The 17,723-nt window shown below is 36.9% G+C and overlaps 1 protein-coding gene and 1 non-coding gene across 2 annotated transcripts in view; both read left to right on the forward strand.

The window, feature by feature from the left end:
- Positions 1-15,518: 15,518 nt before the first annotated feature.
- The window catches only part of LOC111471625 (oligopeptide transporter 3-like), a 7,644-nt gene continuing 5,439 nt past the window's right edge, over positions 15,519-17,723 (forward strand). Inside the window, exons 1-3 of the mRNA XM_023117324.1 lie at positions 15,519-15,993; positions 16,253-16,256; positions 16,328-17,714. Of these exons, the coding sequence (XP_022973092.1) occupies positions 15,618-15,993; positions 16,253-16,256; positions 16,328-17,714 (1,767 nt within the window). The 5' untranslated portion in view covers positions 15,519-15,617. The remainder of the gene's footprint in view (positions 15,994-16,252; positions 16,257-16,327; positions 17,715-17,723) is intronic.
- LOC111471683 lies at positions 16,701-16,836 on the forward strand. The gene has a single exon (XR_002715235.1). It is a non-coding gene; the product is annotated as a small nucleolar RNA Z247 (small nucleolar RNA).

A 17,723-nucleotide genomic window follows, 5' to 3' on the forward strand; every position in this document is an offset into this window, starting at 1 on the left:
ATATATATATATATATATATATATATATATATATATATATATATATATATATATATATATATATATATATATATATATATATATATAAAGCGAAAGCTTAAAACATAATTGCAACTCTAAGATGATTCTCATAATACTTCACATAATACATTCATAATCTTAATAAACAATTGACCTACAAACAAACATGGAAAGCTACTACCAAAAGTAATTAAACTAGCATGCATGCATTCCAAGCAACTTCTACAAGTATTTCTTCCTAAAGTTCCATGTGGTGACTTACCTGGATGATGTGTGCCCTTATGCAGCGTTTCCACACAATTAGCATATCGAAAAGTAGTGATTTTTCTTCAATTAGATCCTATTTCATATAAAATAGAGTTAGAAATTGATTCAGGTTGAAAATAGGGAAAACAAGAGTCGAACAAGAAGAAACGGGCTTACACGCGCTTCCATGCGCCACACACGCACTGGGACAAAGTCACTCGCAGGTTCCACGCGCGAGTACCACACACCCACGATTTTTTTTCCATCGCGAGTCGTCGATTCAGATCGAGTGGACCGCGGGTTGCCGGGGTTCGTTTCGTTGCGGGTATCGGGTCAGCCGAGGAACGTGGGTCAAGTTAACTGGCCGCGGATGTGTGTTGCTGGAAGGTTGGAGCTGCGTCTCCCCAGGTGACGTTCGACGCGTGTCCGGTGGTTGCTGGTGCATGCGGGCCTCTTGCTGGTTGACACATTGTGCGCTGTCTTCTTCTCTCTCCTCCTTGTAGAAAAATGAGGTTTTCGATTAATTTTTCGACGTTCTTCTCATTTTTCTCTCTCAATTCTTAATCCAAACCGTAATGACTTCTTTAAAAAAATTTCGATCATACTACAACCTACGTGCCAATATTTTTTTCTTGATTTTTACTTAATCATACGACGAGTTATGAGTGTTGGAAAGAGGCCTGATAACATCCTTACCGTTCTTGGAAAGATTCTCAGATCTCGACGCTTCGTCCGATTTCCTCACAAAATCAATGACAGATCTTCCCTAAATGAAGATAGTAAGCTTTAACACTCTAATCCCAAACCAAGATCTTAGATTTGGAGAGTAAAGTTCGAGAGTTCGAGATCTTACCTTGTGGATTTCTCTCGGATCTTGGCGGAAGATGGAACCTCAACAACACGAGTCTTTCTTCTCTACAAAAAGAAACTACAGAGTGTAACTCTGGGTAGATGATGAATTTCGTTGGTGATTCTACACGAGGACTCCAGCGATTCACTTTTCCCTCTCAAGTTTTCTCTCAACTTTATTTCTCACACTTTTCTCTCTCTAATAATAGATCTGTGTGGTGGGCTGAGGAGCAAAATGCCCCTTTTGCCCCTTTGCCTTTGACATTTTTTTTAGCGTTATAGTATGACTCGAACACAAGGCCAAGGCTTGTGGGAGGCTCTTGAAAGAAAATCCCAAAGGAATTGGAGAAGAAGAGTTTCGAGAAATCTCTAAAGATGTAATTGCATTCTCTAGAGAAAGTGGGAGCGATTCGTATGTTTTGGCTCAACCCAATGGTCCTATTTACCGTGACTCTGGGAGAATCTTTGTCAAATAATATATTTGCATATTTAATAAATTATGATATAATACCGTATACAAATCATATTTAGATATTACTAGATATCCTAATATATGCCTAATTAATTTGAATCTCATTCAAATTTCAAATATATTTTTATTTAATATATCAAAATACATTAATTAATTTAATATTTAATTGTATCACAATAAATATATTTTTCCATTTTAATATATCTAATCTATTAAATATTAATTTAAATATTTTAAATTAATATATTTTTCTCGATTTATATTTAACCTATCTAATATATTAAATATTAATTTAAATCCTATTTTTCATTTATTTAATATATCTAATATATTAAAAATTAAGTTTACATTTCAAATTAAATTTATTTTCTCTTTTATATTTAATATATCTAATATATTAAATACTAATTTGAACCGTTCAAGTTTTCTTTCAAATAAATTGAATCTTTTAGTGTTATTATTAGCTAGCGAGGGAACCTTATGGATCTATCGATTATAAGCTACAATGATATAAAATTAATTAATTAAACTTTTTAATTAATCAATTTTCATCCATTAGTCATTCCACTATAGACCTAGAGTTGCAATCTAGTTATGTCTATTGATATAACCATTACAAGCAAGTCGATCATTCATGAGTTTATAATTACAGCTAGGTCAAAAGTTCGTTTTACTCTTATAATTTTATCTTTCACCTTAAGTACCACTTATTCTCTGAACAATTTGTTTATGATCCAATCATAAATCAAGTCCCTCTCGGCCAATAAGAGGATGTGACCCCATTGTTCAAGTCCCGAAATCAATACGTAAAAGAACAACTCATCTACTTTCTTTATATGGAAATGAGTGAATTCCATCTCATGATATTATGTTTTCAACTCCCTATTTGGTCTAAGTCCCCAAAATAGTAGACATATTGAATCGGTTAAAGAGCCATCTCACCCATGTAAATTAAAGGATAAACCCTTACAGGCCGAAGTTCATAACTCACTCACGATTAAGATCGAGTCACATATGATCATCATGTGAAATAGTAATTTTCTCAATTAACAGATTTATAAAGAGAGATTAAATATTTCTTGGTCCAGTCTTATACAAACTCATTGTTATAGGATACCCCACTTACATATCTCCACGTGAACGATTCAGATCAAATCATTTGTAACGATTACAAAGTGGGTCGTATCACTAGGTTGTTACGAAGATAAGGCACCGAACCTTATCCATATATTATACTCTTTAGGTTATTACTTGAACATGATCCTATTGTATGTCAACCACATACGATTCATTAATAACCTTGATTTTCATATCATGGATAACAATTAAATTACAAATAAAATAATAAAAATTATTATTAAAAACTAAATAATTAATTAGAGGTTGGAGAGCATAAATCCCAACAATCTCCCACTTGCACTAAAGCTGGTAAGACATGTGTTCGACAGAATACTCTATACCCAACACGTTCTTTCACTTGCCTTAGAGAAGATGAGACATGTCTCGTAATCCAAACATTCTAGATAACCCTCAAACACTTTAGCCTAGAAAGTCATTTTATATAAATCAAAATAACTATCATTAAAAGTTATCTTGGTCACTACCACGATCTTGGGTGAAGTTTGGTGAGCGATCAATAAATAGAAATTTGAAAAATAAAGATTCAATGAACGGTCAAGCTTATAAATTTGTACTCTAAATTTTTAATTTCAACTTTGACTATTTTTGAATTTTTATCAACTCTTCCAATAATTGCTCTTATTATCTTATTATCTTTTATCCTATCAAGAAATTATATATATAGAAAAATACTTTCGTGCAAACACCTATATGGCTTTCAAACTAGGTTTGGTAGGTTAATTTAGGCTTTAATTTAGGTATGAATGGAGTTTTCTCATTCACACTCACTCTTGCCTTTCATATATATAAAAGTGACATGTTTTAGTATATCATAACTATTTTTATGCCGGTGCTAGAAGCAAATACAAATTTAGGTGTATTAACCAATTTTGTATATGAATTCGAAAAATTTATGTCCATTACTCGTATTCTTGAAATGTGAAATATTGAGGATTTTGTATGGGTTAACTCGGGTTGGAAAAATCTTTTGGACAAACCCAAAATCTTAGATTGATTGGGTGAATGGAATGAACTCTTCATCCACTTTGCGTAAGCATTGAGAACCGTTTTGATTTTTATTATGAATTAAAACAAAAGTAATAAATACGAAAGTAAGAACTCTACCTTTGTAGAGACATTAGCTTGCATGACTTCTTGAAGTATTCTAACCATGCAAACGTTTTTCATATTCGATAAGTTCTTCTTTATTATGAATTGAACATAAGGCCAAGGCATGGGCAAGACTCTTGAAAGAAAATCCCAAAAGAATTGGAGAAGAAAGTTTCGAGAATTCTCTCAGATATAATGTCATTCTCCAGAAAAAGGGAGAGATTCTAATGTTTTATCTCAATCAAAGATACTCTTGTAAAACATTTGTCAAATAATAAATTTGCATATTTAATATATTAGGATATAACACCTTATATAAATCATATTTAGATATTATCAGATAATATATATTTAATTAATTTAAATCTCATTCAAATTTTAAATATATTTTTATTTAATGTATCATATATTAATTAATTTAATATTTAAGGGTACCAAATACAATAAATATATATTTCCGTTTTAACATATCTAATATATTAAATATTAATTTAAACCTTTCAAATTAATATATTTTTCTTCATTTATATTTAATCCATCTAATATATTAAATATTAATTTAAACTCTTCCCATATATTTTTTCTATTTATTTAATATATCTAATATATTAAATATGAAGTAGACATTTCAAATTAAATTTATTTTCGCCCATATATTTAATATATCAAATATATTAAATGTCCATTTGAACACTTCAATTTTTTTTAAATAAATTGAATACTATGAGTTAGCAAGGGGACCTTATGGACCTACCGATTATAAGTTCTAATGATATAAAATTAATTAATTAAACAATTTTCATTCATTAACTATAGGTCACTCCACTATAGACCTAGAGTTATACTCGTATGCACTATAGAACAAGTTATGTCTATTGATATAACCATTACAAGCAAGTCGATCCTTCATGAGTTATTCATAATTACAGTTGGGTCAAAAATCCATTTTACCCCTTTAATTACCTCCTTCACCTTATGTACCACTAATTCTCTAATGAACAATTTGTTTATGATCCAATCATAAACCAAGTCCCTCTCGGTCAATGAGAGGGTGTGACCCCATTGTTCAAGTCCCGAAATCAGTACTTAAGAGAAAAACTCATCTACTTCCCATATAATTGCATCTCATGATATGATGTTCCCAACTCCTTATTTGGTAAGTCCCCAACATGGTAGGCATATTAAATCACATAAAGAGTCATTCTCACTCATGTAAATAAAAGGACAAACCCTCACAGGCAGGAGTTCATAACTCACCCAACCTTATCCATATACTATAGACTCTTTATATTATTACTTGAACACTTATCTTCTTGTATGTCAACCACATATTCAAGATTAGATTAATAACCTTAGATTTTCATACCATGGATAACAATTAAATTACAAATAAAATAACAATTAAATTAGGTTAATAAATAAAAAAATATATAACATATTTTCTTTGGGAGAAAGAAAATAACATTTTGAATAATTGAATCTCCCTCTCTTTTGGGAAATTAGGTTAAGGAACCCAAATTTACCATTTTGAATAATTATTATTAAAATAAAGAAAATAAAGGATTGATGAAAAAGACTCTTTCTTCCTCTAAATATTCCCATTTTTAGCAATAAATTATCTAAATTTAACAAATAATAGCTTTATAAATCGCCATTCTCTTCTCCCTAAACAATCATCCAATTGCAAAATGAAAGAAACACCGTAAATCTCAAACAAAAAAAAAAATGAATAAGAAGATCCTTGCAGTGTTTCTTTTGTGCATCGTCATGGCCGCAGCATTGGAATTCTTCATCGTCGACGCTGCAGGCAATGATGGGTCCGGAGCTGATCCTATGTCCACTGTCCCACGCCCAAAAAAAACTCTTTTTAAAAGTCTTGCAGATAAAATAAAGGGCCATTTTTAATATCATTTTTATAATGTAATTTCTTCTTTTCAATATATAAAATTTGTCTTTCGTTTAACATAGGCGTCTATTTAAAATTGTGGCGTGTACATAGTTGAACGGGTTAGGTACGCCGTATGGCTGACCGACAATTACTAGCGATCCCGGCTTCATGCAGGCGAGTTGCAACCTTCAATCCGAATTGAGGATGGGTTTTTGGAGTTAGTTCACCCTCGCAGGATCACGACCTCTTGTCCCCGCCATTGTAGCACGTGTGTCACCCAGGGCATAAGGGGCATGATGACTTGACGTCATCCTCACCTTCCTTTAGCTTATCACTAGCAGTCAACGCTTGGCAACTAAGCACGAGGGTTGCGCTCGTTACAGGGCTTAACATCGCCAAGGGTTGCGCTCGTTACAGGGCTTAACATCGCCGAGGGTTGCGCTCGTTACAGGGCTTAACATCGCCAAGGGTTGTGCTCGTTGCACGGCTTAACATCGCCATTAGACAAATATAAAATGATAATGACTTCACGTCTCAAAACAATGCTAGACAATGTTTAGAACTCCGAGTTTTTTTCTACGAACCTGTAGCAATAAGAATCACCCAATTTCATTTATCATATGAGTGATGAATCATTAGAAGAAGTTAAGCAAACCCACAAAAATTTGCTTCCAATTCGAGTCTAGTTCTCCTATTTTCGTGTTCCTCAGCTCAAATTGACCCAATCACTACCAAACATAGGCCCTCTCACGAACCTTCCACCCATAGAATCGAAAGTCATATGGGGTAACTTACAAATCCATGAAAAAACTCACACCGATAACTATGGGTCTAGCAAATCCATTTCGGTAGCTGTTTCTTCACGATTCGTATACAAAATTAAGATAAATCAACAAAAAAAATACTAGAATAAGATTTAAAACCACACGATTCGTATCTAATATACAGTTGAGCTCACCCATCCACACGATAAGTGGATTTTTCTAGGATGAAGTAAGCCATTATCGTAAGTCTATCAACAACTACCCAGATTACGTTGAAGCTCTGCTTGGTCTTGGGAAAGCCCAAGATAAAATTCATACAAACTGCTTCCCATTTCCACTGAGGGACCTTTAAGGGTTGTAACAGTCCTGCTGGGCGCTGTCTCAGGGTCTTCACCTGCTGACAGGTCAAGCATCGACTTCCAAAATTTGCTATATCCTTCTTCATCCCTGGCCACCAATAACATCCCTTAAGATTCTGATAAATCTTTGTACTTTCAGTGTGGAACGTGTAAGAAGTATCATGAGCTTCCGTCATAATATCCTTCAAAATTTTCTTGTCACTGGGAATATAAGCGGTCTTTCCACAGCAGGCCCTCGTCTGAAGAGATAGAGTACCCTACTGGTCTTTCTGTCTCTGTCTGATTCCACACTTTCCCAAGGTGTTCATCAGACCTCTGAGCGTCAATAATTCGTTTTCGCAAGGTGGGTTGCATGGTCATCTGTGTTATCTGAGCAGTACCACCTCTAATTACAACATCGATTCCAGCCCTCTTCATCTCATCCTGTATTCTTTCCTGATTAGTGATCATCGCGGTAGAATGAACAGCCTTTTTACTCAATGCGTCCGCCACGACATTGGCCTTGCCTGGATGGTACAAGATCTCGACGTCATAATCTTTTACTAGTTCCAACCATCTCCTCTGTATCATGTTAAGCTTCTTCTATGTTAATAGGTACTTGAGGCTCTTGTGATCAGTGAATACTTGGATTTTCTCTCCATATAGATAATGTCGCTATGTTTTCAGTGCAAACACCACTACTGCAAACTCGAGGTCATGAGTGGGATAATTTTGTTCATATTCCTTCAGTTGTCTAGAAGCGTAAGCTATCACCTTACCCTTCTGCATGAGCAGGCACCCTAGACCTTTTCCTGATGCGTCGCTGTACACCACTAGACTCCCAGATCCATTTGGAACTGTGAGGACTGGTTCTGTAACCAATCTCTCCTTGAGTTCTTGGAAGCTCTACTCGCAAGCTGATGTCCACACAAAAGGCTTGCCCTTCTTGGTTAACTCAGTTAGCGCCAATGATATTTTGGAGAAATCCTGGACAAACCTTCTGTAATATCCAGCTAGTCTTAGAAAACTTCGTACTTTAGTGATTGTGATCGACCTTTGCCACTTCATCATTGCCTCTATCTTAGCTGGGTCCACTGTGATTCCTTTGCTTGACACCACATGACCCAAAAACGCTACCTCAGATAGTCAAAACTCACACTTGAAAAACGTACAGTCGCTACGTTCTTAAAACGGTCAGAACGTTCCTCAAATGCTATTCGTCCTCTACTTCTGACATAGAGTACACCAGAATGTCATCAATAAACACTATAACAAAAGTTTCTAAAAATTCCTTAAACACCATGTTCATAAGTTCCATGAAGACGGTTGGTGCACTGGTAAGGCCAAAGGACATGACAAGAAACTCATAATGTCCATAACAACTTCTGAAGGCCGTTTTGGGTATATCTTCTTCCTTATTCTCAATTGATGATATCCTGATCTCAAGTAAATTTTGAAGATTACCGTTGCTCCTTGCAATTGATCAAACAGGTCGTCGATTCTCGAGACGGGTACTTATTCTTTATGGTGACATTGTTCAATTCTCTATAGTCTATACACAGGCGCAGGGATCCATCCTTCTTCTTGACAAACAAAACAGGGTGATATCATCCATCATCATTATACAAAATTCATGTGAAGTAAACATACATGCTCATCATCGATCGAACTTCATCAAGACTTGATTGACTGGCTCGCAATCTACCACAACATTTGCTTCAAACTTAGAAATGACAAAAATGATGCTAAGATGAAAGTAACTCAATTTCATTAATAAAAAATCTACTTTTTTTTAGATATTAATATGTGGGTATTTATAGTCTCCACAACTTTCACTCTTCAAATGTTCACAAAAATAAGTTAGTGGTCATGATTGTTTGGTTACTCCCCCACTACCCTTCAAATGTCGAGTAAAAAAGAAGTTAGGGCCATTTTGACATTACCACCCATTTGCCCACTTCTAGAACTTGTAGAATTAAATAATAAATAAAGTTTTCAAATAATTTTTCAATCAAGTGCTATATATAGCGATCCAGTCCTCCACTTCAACCGTGCACGTGTTTAGTTATGAAGCTTTAATGGTAGTTTCCATCAGGTTAATTTGTAACAAATGAAATGGAGGTTGAACCGAGCCTATCCAAATTTGTAGAAGAAGAATGAATGCTTGTTGAATTTTTTTAGCCTTGGATCTCGCAATAGATTTAGTTGGAACAGTTGGAACACCATGATCCTTATCACTTTGCTAAAGTCTTTTTGTAGGATTAGAGGCTCATAGTCTATAACGTGCGTATTTTGTAAGGACTTGTCCTTTGATTTGCATGAATGAAAATTATTTTTTTATCTAATTCCATATGGCTTTTGTGCTGGTCCTTTATGTCTCTCCATCACTTTGAAGGTGAAGGGTTGTGCTAAATCTTCATTGAGTACCCAATGCCTTTTATAAACTTTTCTATAATTTCAACGTGAAATGGGTATCTTAGTCTGATATTATAGACACGGGCTCACCATGTAACTTGATTATCTCCTCTAGGTAGAATTGCACCCACTTATCTATCAAATAGGTAGTATTTCTTAAAATTAAGTGTGCCGATTTTGTCAGCCTATCAATGATGACCGAGATTACTGTGAAACATTTTCTTGTCGTTGGAAACCCCAAGATAAAGTCCTGTTAGGTTATGGAGCCTGCTGCTTATTTATAGCTTGGTCAACGGTTATATCCGATAAAACTATATTTGGTAAAGCTATATATAGTAGATGGTTAAATCTGGTAAAGCTATATATAGTTAATTGAACTATATATATATCCGGTCCGAGCTTTGAAAATGTACTTTCTATTCTCTGTAATTCTCTCTTACTGTACATACGTGAAGTCATCAATAAAAAAAAAATCTTTTTAGCCAGAGTTCTCCTTGCACTTTTCTCTATCTTGTTCTTTGTGTTCATCTAGATCGAGTGTGTGCGTTGTTGTGCGATCCTAACAACTGGTATCAGAGTTAGGCGAAATTCACCACGATCTGTGAAGATGGAAAGTTCAAAGATTGGAATTGAGAAGTTTGATGGATCCGATTTCGGTTTCTAGAAGATGCAGATTGAAGATTATATGTACCAGAAAGATCTTCACGAACCTCTGTTGGGGGTGAAGCCGGAAACCATGACCACGGAGCAATGGAAGCTCAAGGATCGAAAAGCCTTAGGGATGATCCGGTTGACGCTATCCAGAAACGTGGCTTTTAATATCATCAAGAAGAAGACAACGTCAGATCTGATGAAGGCGCTATCGAATATGTACGAAAAATCGTCGGCTATGAACAAGGTGTATTTGATGCGGAGATTGTTCAACCTACAGATGTCTGAAGGTGGATCTGTTGTTGATCATATAAATGAATTCAATATGATCGTAAGTCAACTGAGTTAGGTGGAAATTAATTTCAAGGAGGAAATTAAAACATTGATTTTGATGTCATCTTTACCCGAGTCGTGGGATACTGTTGTTGCCGCAATCAGCAGTTCGTGAGGATCTGATAAACTGAAGTTTGATGAAATTCGAGATGTAGTTCTCAGCGAAAGTACTCGCAAACGAGAAATTGGAAATTCATCTGGTAGTGCTCTTAGTGTTGACCAACGGGGAAGAAGTAAACCAAAGGGCCCAAACAAAGGGCGATCAAAATCAAAGAACCGAGAAAAATCTTCAAATAGACCAAACGTAACATGTTGGAATTGTGGAGAAAAAGATCACTTTCGGACAGGTTTACAAGACCAAAGAGGAAGTAGAATCACAAATCTGGAGATGATGATGATTCTATAAATTCAGCAGAAGACATTGGGGATGCTCTAATCCTTAGCGTGGACAGTTCGATTGAATCCTGGATTTTGGATTTAGGTGCATATTTTCATTCTTCTCCAAATAAAGAGTTGTTCAGGAATTTCAAGTCTGAAAATTTTTAGGAGGTGTATCTTGCAGACAACAAAGATTTAGAGATTAAAGGAAAAGAAGATGTCTGCATAAAAACTCTGGCAGAAAATCAGTGGACATTAAAGAATGTCATATATATTTCTGGTCTCAAAAAGAACCTGATCTCTATTGGTCAGTTGGACAGCACAAGTTATGCAACAAAGTTAGGGAAGAGTTCGTGGAAGATTATGAAGGGTGCTACGGTGGTAGCACGTGGCTCAAAATCTGGAACCTTATACACCACTGCAGGGTGTATGAACATAGCTGCTGTTGCTGAGAGTGCTTCAAATTCAAGTCTACGGCACAATAGACTCGAACATATGAGTGCGAAAGGAATGAAGAGGCTAGCTACGAAAGAAGTTTTAGAAGGTCTGAAATCTGTTGATGTGGGTCGTTGTGAGAATTACGTTATGAGCAAGCAGAAATAAGTTAAACCATATGTGGAGCAAGGTTCCAAGACCACGAAGCAAGTGAGAGTTGAGCTTGAGTTGCAGGAAAACTCACTTAGTGATGTAGCAGATACTCATGAAACTCCTAAGACTAGTACTGAGGAACTAGATGTGGATCAAGGTTCCAAGACCACGAATCAAGTGGGAGTTGAGCTTGAGTTGTAGGGAAACCCACCTAGTGATGTTGTAGCAGATACTCAAGAAACTCCTGAGACTACTGCTGAGGAACCAGATGTGGAGCAAGGTTCTAAGACAACAAAGCAAGTGGGAGTTGAGGTTGAGTTGCGGAAAAAAATCACCTACTGATCTTGTAGCAGATACTCAACAAACTCCTAAGGTTGTTGCAGAGGAACCAGCAGTAGAGCAAGTGACACCTGAACTGGTGTTGAGAAGATCATCCTGTACTATCAGAGTACCAAATATGTATGTACCTTCATTACACTATTTGTTGCTGATGAAAGGGAACCACAACCCTTTGAGGAGGCCCTATAGATGGAGTATACAACCAAGTGGGAGCAAGCCATGGATGATGGAACGCCTAGGCTTCAAAAATGTGTTGTACTGAGACGATATGGATGACTGACTATCTGGAAGAATGAGCAAGAAGTATCACGAAGATATTCTTTATAGAGATAGTTAGAGTGTCATATAGTTGGCGAAGAAACCCGGTCTATCATTTAAAGAGAAAACACAGAAGAAGATACCATTTCCCTTGCAGGTTAGTGAAAGATGGTGATGTGTTTGGAGAAGATAGAGGGTACAAAGAATCCAGCAAACATGTTGACAAAATGTGTTGATGTTGGAATATTGAGGTTGTGCAAAGCCTCAATTGATATGGTGCCATGAAGATGCTCATGGTCGTTTGAGAATGAAATTCTTGGTTGACTAGTTCAGTCTCCAAGTGGGAGAATTGTTTGGTTATGGAGTCTGATGCTTATTTTTAGTTTGGTCAACGGTTCTATCCGGTAAAGCTATATCCGGTAAAGTTATTATATGGTAAATAACTATATATAGTAGATGGTTAAATCTGGTAAAGCTATATATAGTAAATAGCTATATATAGTAGATGGTTAAATCTAGTAAAGCTATGTATATTAAATTGAACTATATATATATCCCGTCAGGTAGAGTTTTGAAAATGTACTTTCTATTCTCTATAATTCTCTCTTACTATACATACGTGAAGTCATCAATAAAAAAAATTCTTTTAGCCAGAGTTCTCCTTGCACTTTTCTCTATCTGTGTTCATCTAGATCGAATGTGCGTTGTTGTGCGATCCTAACAAGTCCATGACCACATCTTCCTACTTTCTTTGTGAAATGCTCAGAGGTTACATTAATTTTGAGGGTTTATGTATTGGTGCTTTAATTTGTTGACTGAACGAACACTTATTCATGTATTCTGCTACATCCTTCATCAAACCGTACAACCAGTAGTAGGTCTTCAAATCCTGATACATCTTTGTACTACTTGGATGCACATAACCCCTTTCAGTTCATGGTCGACTGGAACACATAACCTGACGTTCTAGAGAAGACTATCATATGAGGTCAATGAAAACTCTCATGTGTGAGCGATTCATAAACTTTTCCCAAGATCCTCTTCCTATGATTTTTTGCCTCAAAGTCGGTTGGATGGTCAAATGGGCCAACCTTGTCACTGCTCCTCTGACCATCACTTCTATCTCGACACTCTCCTTATTAGCCTATATCTCAACCTGCCTCGTGTCAGTGTCGACATGAGCCATTTCCTGCTCTGCCATTCGATGACAACATTCCCTATGCCTAGGTGGTATAGAATGTTCATATCGTAGTCCTAGGCTAATTTCAACCACCTTATGTACCTCTTGTTCAACTGTTTACCTGCAATGTATTTAGATCTATATATTCTCTCCATATAAGTAATGCCTCTAGATCTTGAGGTCAAAGACTACTACAACCAACTCCAAGTAATAAGTTGGTAGTTATTCTAGTATTCTTTCAACTATTGGGAGGCATAGGCAATCACCTTCTCGTTCTACATTGGTATGCATTCTAGTCCCTTCCCCGACGCACCACTATGCATATTGAAGTTCCCAGTCCCATCCGGTATAGTAAGAATTGGCATCATTATGAGTCTCCATGCTCGGTCTCATGTAAAACAACTGTCCCTCCTATGTCAACTGGGTAAGGGCGATCATAATTCTTGAGAAATCCTATATGAACCAATAGTAGTAGCCTACTAGTCTCAGAAAGCTACGTACCTTGACCACAATAGTCGAATGAGATTATTCCATTACTGCATTAACCTTAGTCAGGTCCACTACTATTCCTTCTTTCGACACCATGGGGCTCAAGGAAATTACCTTTGGGAGCCATAACTCGCATGTAACGGCCGAAGGCCACCAATAACAGATATTATCCTCCTTAAGCATTCTCTTTCGAGTTTCCCCTCAAGGTTTTTAAAACGTGTCTGCTAAGAAGAGGTTTTCACGCCCTTATAAAGAATGTTTCGTTCTCCTCCCCAACCGATATGGGATCTCACACGACATTTTGAAAACTTTTTACTATTCAGTTACCTCCTTGAGTCAAAAACTTGATACCATAAGGCCGACAACAGTAGAATTTTCTTAATTCTCTCGTATATATTTATATTTATTTAATCCAAATTTCTTTTATTGTTCATTCAAAATTTTGGTTCTTAAAATTGTACGCTTCAAGCCAAGCAAACTTATCTTAGTTTGCGTGAACCCTAGTGGTGGGTACACCTTATTCGTATATATATTAAATTTTAATTCTTTTAAGTCTTTCTTAGTTATCACATCTTCAAAATCACTTTCATTCGAACGTGGTCTCCATTTATTTATGTTCGACTCCCTTGTTCTACATACAAATCAGAGCTAAAGTATAAAAGCCGAAAGTGGTAAAGTATCTAATTCCCCGTAATTCCCCGCAGTGGTGGCAATTCAAGGTAAAATCCATTTTGTAGAACTGGGTTCCTACAAAAAGCCCCACAAATTCACAAGCATGCGCCTAGAAAGTGGTTCAACTTCTGAGCTCTAAAGACATACAAAGGTCTTGTAATGTTGAAAACGCTCATAATCCTCAAGAACTTGTATGACCTCTCTCATCATGTAAGCTCACAAAGATTAGTCCAATTTTCCAAGTATCTAAGTCGAGCTAGGTCCACAACAACAATTGCTTCCTAACTTAATTATTAGAACATTGAAAAAATTCCCAAAACGTCGCAATGCGAACTTAAAAGTCTATTGCTTGTGTAAATGGAATTTATAATAAAAGCTCATGATGGTTAAATTTCATACTTTAGCGTAAGAACTCAACAAAATCTAGAGCATAACTAAAACGTACATTAAACATGACTGAACGGTAATTGGAATATACTTGTTCTAAAACATCACAAAGAATCATTCGACTTTAGAGATCAAACACAGAGATCTAACATTGTAACATTGAGTGAGTTTGGATACATAGTTAGTATATATATGTCTCATTCAAGCCAAACTTGGTGTGTTGGTACACGACTATGTCGTACTATGTACTTCCAAAAGAATACGAACATCAAATCTTGGGTAGGGTGTATATCCAAACCTGAAAACTCGAACCAACCCAACCCGAATTATAGGGATTGGGTTGGGTTATTTTTTCCTGAATCCTATTTGGTCAAGTCCTCAAAATGGTAGGCATATTGAATCGGCTAAAGAGTCATTCTCACCCATGTAAATTAAAGGACAAGCCCTCAGAGGCAGGAGTTCATAACTCACTTAGGATTAAGATCGAGTCGCATATGATCATCATGTGAAATATTAATCTTCTCCATTAACGGGTTTCTAAAGAGATTAGTCAAATCTTATACAAACTCATTGTATAAGATTCCCCCACTTACATGTCTCCACAAGAACGTTTTGGATTAAACCATTTGTAACGATTATAAAGTGAGTCGTATAAATAGTGTTACCAAGATAAGGCACCCAATCTTTGCGGGTTATATTTATACCCTTAGTTATTACGGTTATAATATGAAAATGATAACTCTTGAAATGCCTCACATAGAACGTCAAAATTTTAAAGTTTAAGGAGCTAACACTTTTTAAAGTATCAACAAAACAGACTATGTGTTTGTTATTCCCACCTTAATAGTATCAATTATTTATAGATTATTGTTTGAACATAATTGCTCATTAAAAATCCATAAATATCAATTAAAATAAAAATGTAAGGAAAAAAAAAGTAAGTATAAATATTGAACATATGGCTGACATTTCTGAATCAGCCCTTTGACTTCCTAGTCTTCTTCTTCCTTCAATTCCCTATCTCTCTCTTCCTCCTCTGTTTCTCTCTGTTTTCCCCATTAACGCCTTCTCAATCTCCTCGGAAACCCCGTCCCACCCAGATTCCTCCACCGCCGCTGATATGTCCAATGGCAGCGGCGAACTGCCTTCTGAGGAACGGTGCTTGGTGGAGGAGGTGGCTCTGGTGGTGCCGGAAACTGACGACCCGACTCTTCCTGTGATGACTTTTCGATCATGGGTTCTTGGTCTCGTTTCTTGTTGCCTTCTCATTTTCCTCAACACTTTCTTCACTTACCGTTCTCAGCCACTCGCCATCTCCGCCATTCTTATGCAGATCGTTGTTCTCCCAATTGGCCGCTTCATGGCCTCCACTCTCCCAAACAGGGACTTCCATTTCTTTCGATGGAAGTTTAGTCTCAATCCTGGCCCTTTCAACATGAAGGAGCATGTTATTATCACCATTTTTGCTAACTGTGGCATCTCCTATGGCGGCGGCTGTTAGAATTGGTCAATCCATTAGAATAGCTTGAAGTTAGTCATGCCATAAGAATAGGCTTACTTCGTTAGTTTCCTATGAAATCGGATCTATTAGTTAATCTTTTGCCAATATAAATAGAATATGTCCTCAATAGTGTGAGGCACAGTTTTGCATAAACTTGATATGGTATCAGAGCCGAAATAAGATCCACGAGATCCATAGCCTCTGCTGTTAAACATGTCAATCCCATTCAACACAATGTCTTCTCCGTCGATCAGTCAGGTGATTAGTGTTAAGCTTACACAAGAAAATTATCTACTGTGGTCTACCCAAATCCTTCCCTACTTGCGTAGCCAAAACCTTGTTGGTTTTGTGGATGGATCCATGCCTGCACCAAGCCAGACGATCGCCGTTGAACCAAGTGAAGAAACAGGGAATCGCAAAATTATCATCAACCCTGAGTTCACAGTCTGGTACCCCCAGGACCAGCTGGTACTCAGCCTCATCAACTCATCAGTCACTGAGGAGGTTCTCAGCACGATGGTTGGAATCACCACTGCACGAGAAGCCTGGATTACGCTGGAGCGACAATTTGCTTCCACATCTCGAGCAAGAGCAATGCAGATCCGTATGGAACTCTCTACTATCCAGAAAAAGGACATGACAATTGCTGACTACTTTCGTAAAGTAAAACATCTTGGTGATACACTTGCTGCCATTGGCAAGCGAATAGAGGATGAAGAACTCATCGCCTACATGCTGCAAGGACTTGGTCCAGATTATGATCCTCTAGTCACAAGCATTACAACCAGAACAGATGTATACACTGTCAGCGACGTGTATGCTCACATGCTGAGCTATGAGATGCGGCACTTGCGTAAGGGTACATTTGAGCAACTTTCATCTGCTAACAATGTCAATAGGATATCCATTCGTGGAGGTGCCAATGGAGGTCGAGGTAGTCGCGGTCGTAGTCGTCAGTTAAATAGTGGTCATGGACAATCAAGGCGTACTGTGAACAATCCTGGACGTCAACCATCAAAGACACAAAGCAGCTCAGGCATTGTCTGTCAGATTTGTGGTAAGCCCAATCACGATGCTTTGCAATGCTGGCACAGATTTGATCAGGCATATCAAGCCGAAAATAATCTCAAACAAGCAGCTTTGGCAACAAGTGGATACACTAGTGACACAAACTGGTATGTTGACACTGGAGCCACAGATCATATCACCAATGACCTAGAGAGGCTTACCACCAGAGAACGCTACACTGGCACCGACCAAATTCAGGTTGCAAATGGCGCAGGTTTGTCTATCTCTCATATTGGGAATTCATTAATTTCTGGTTCATCTCTTGTTCTGAAACATATCCTATATGCTCCTAAAATCAATAAGCACCTAATTTCAGTACAAAGACTAGCATCTGATAATAATGCTGTTGTAGAATTTCACCCAAACTATCTTTTGGTTAAGGACCGAGTCACGAAGAAACTCCTGCTCCACGGTAGATGTAAGAATGGCCTATACGTTCTACCGCATAATTTCAGTCAAGCCTTGCTGACAGCCAAACTTTCGAAAGAACAATGGCACAGAAGGCTAGGGCACCCTGCATCTCCAATTACCATTAGAATTCTACAAGATAATAATTTAGCTATAGATACTAATATTCCCTCTTCCTCAATTTGTAATGCTTGTCAATTAGGGAAAGCACATCAATTGCCATTTGGTTCTTCTCAGCATGTATCTACA

This window comes from Cucurbita maxima, unplaced genomic scaffold (genome assembly GCF_002738345.1).
Source record: "Cucurbita maxima cultivar Rimu unplaced genomic scaffold, Cmax_1.0 Cma_Scf00054, whole genome shotgun sequence".
Taxonomy (NCBI): domain Eukaryota; kingdom Viridiplantae; phylum Streptophyta; class Magnoliopsida; order Cucurbitales; family Cucurbitaceae; genus Cucurbita; species Cucurbita maxima.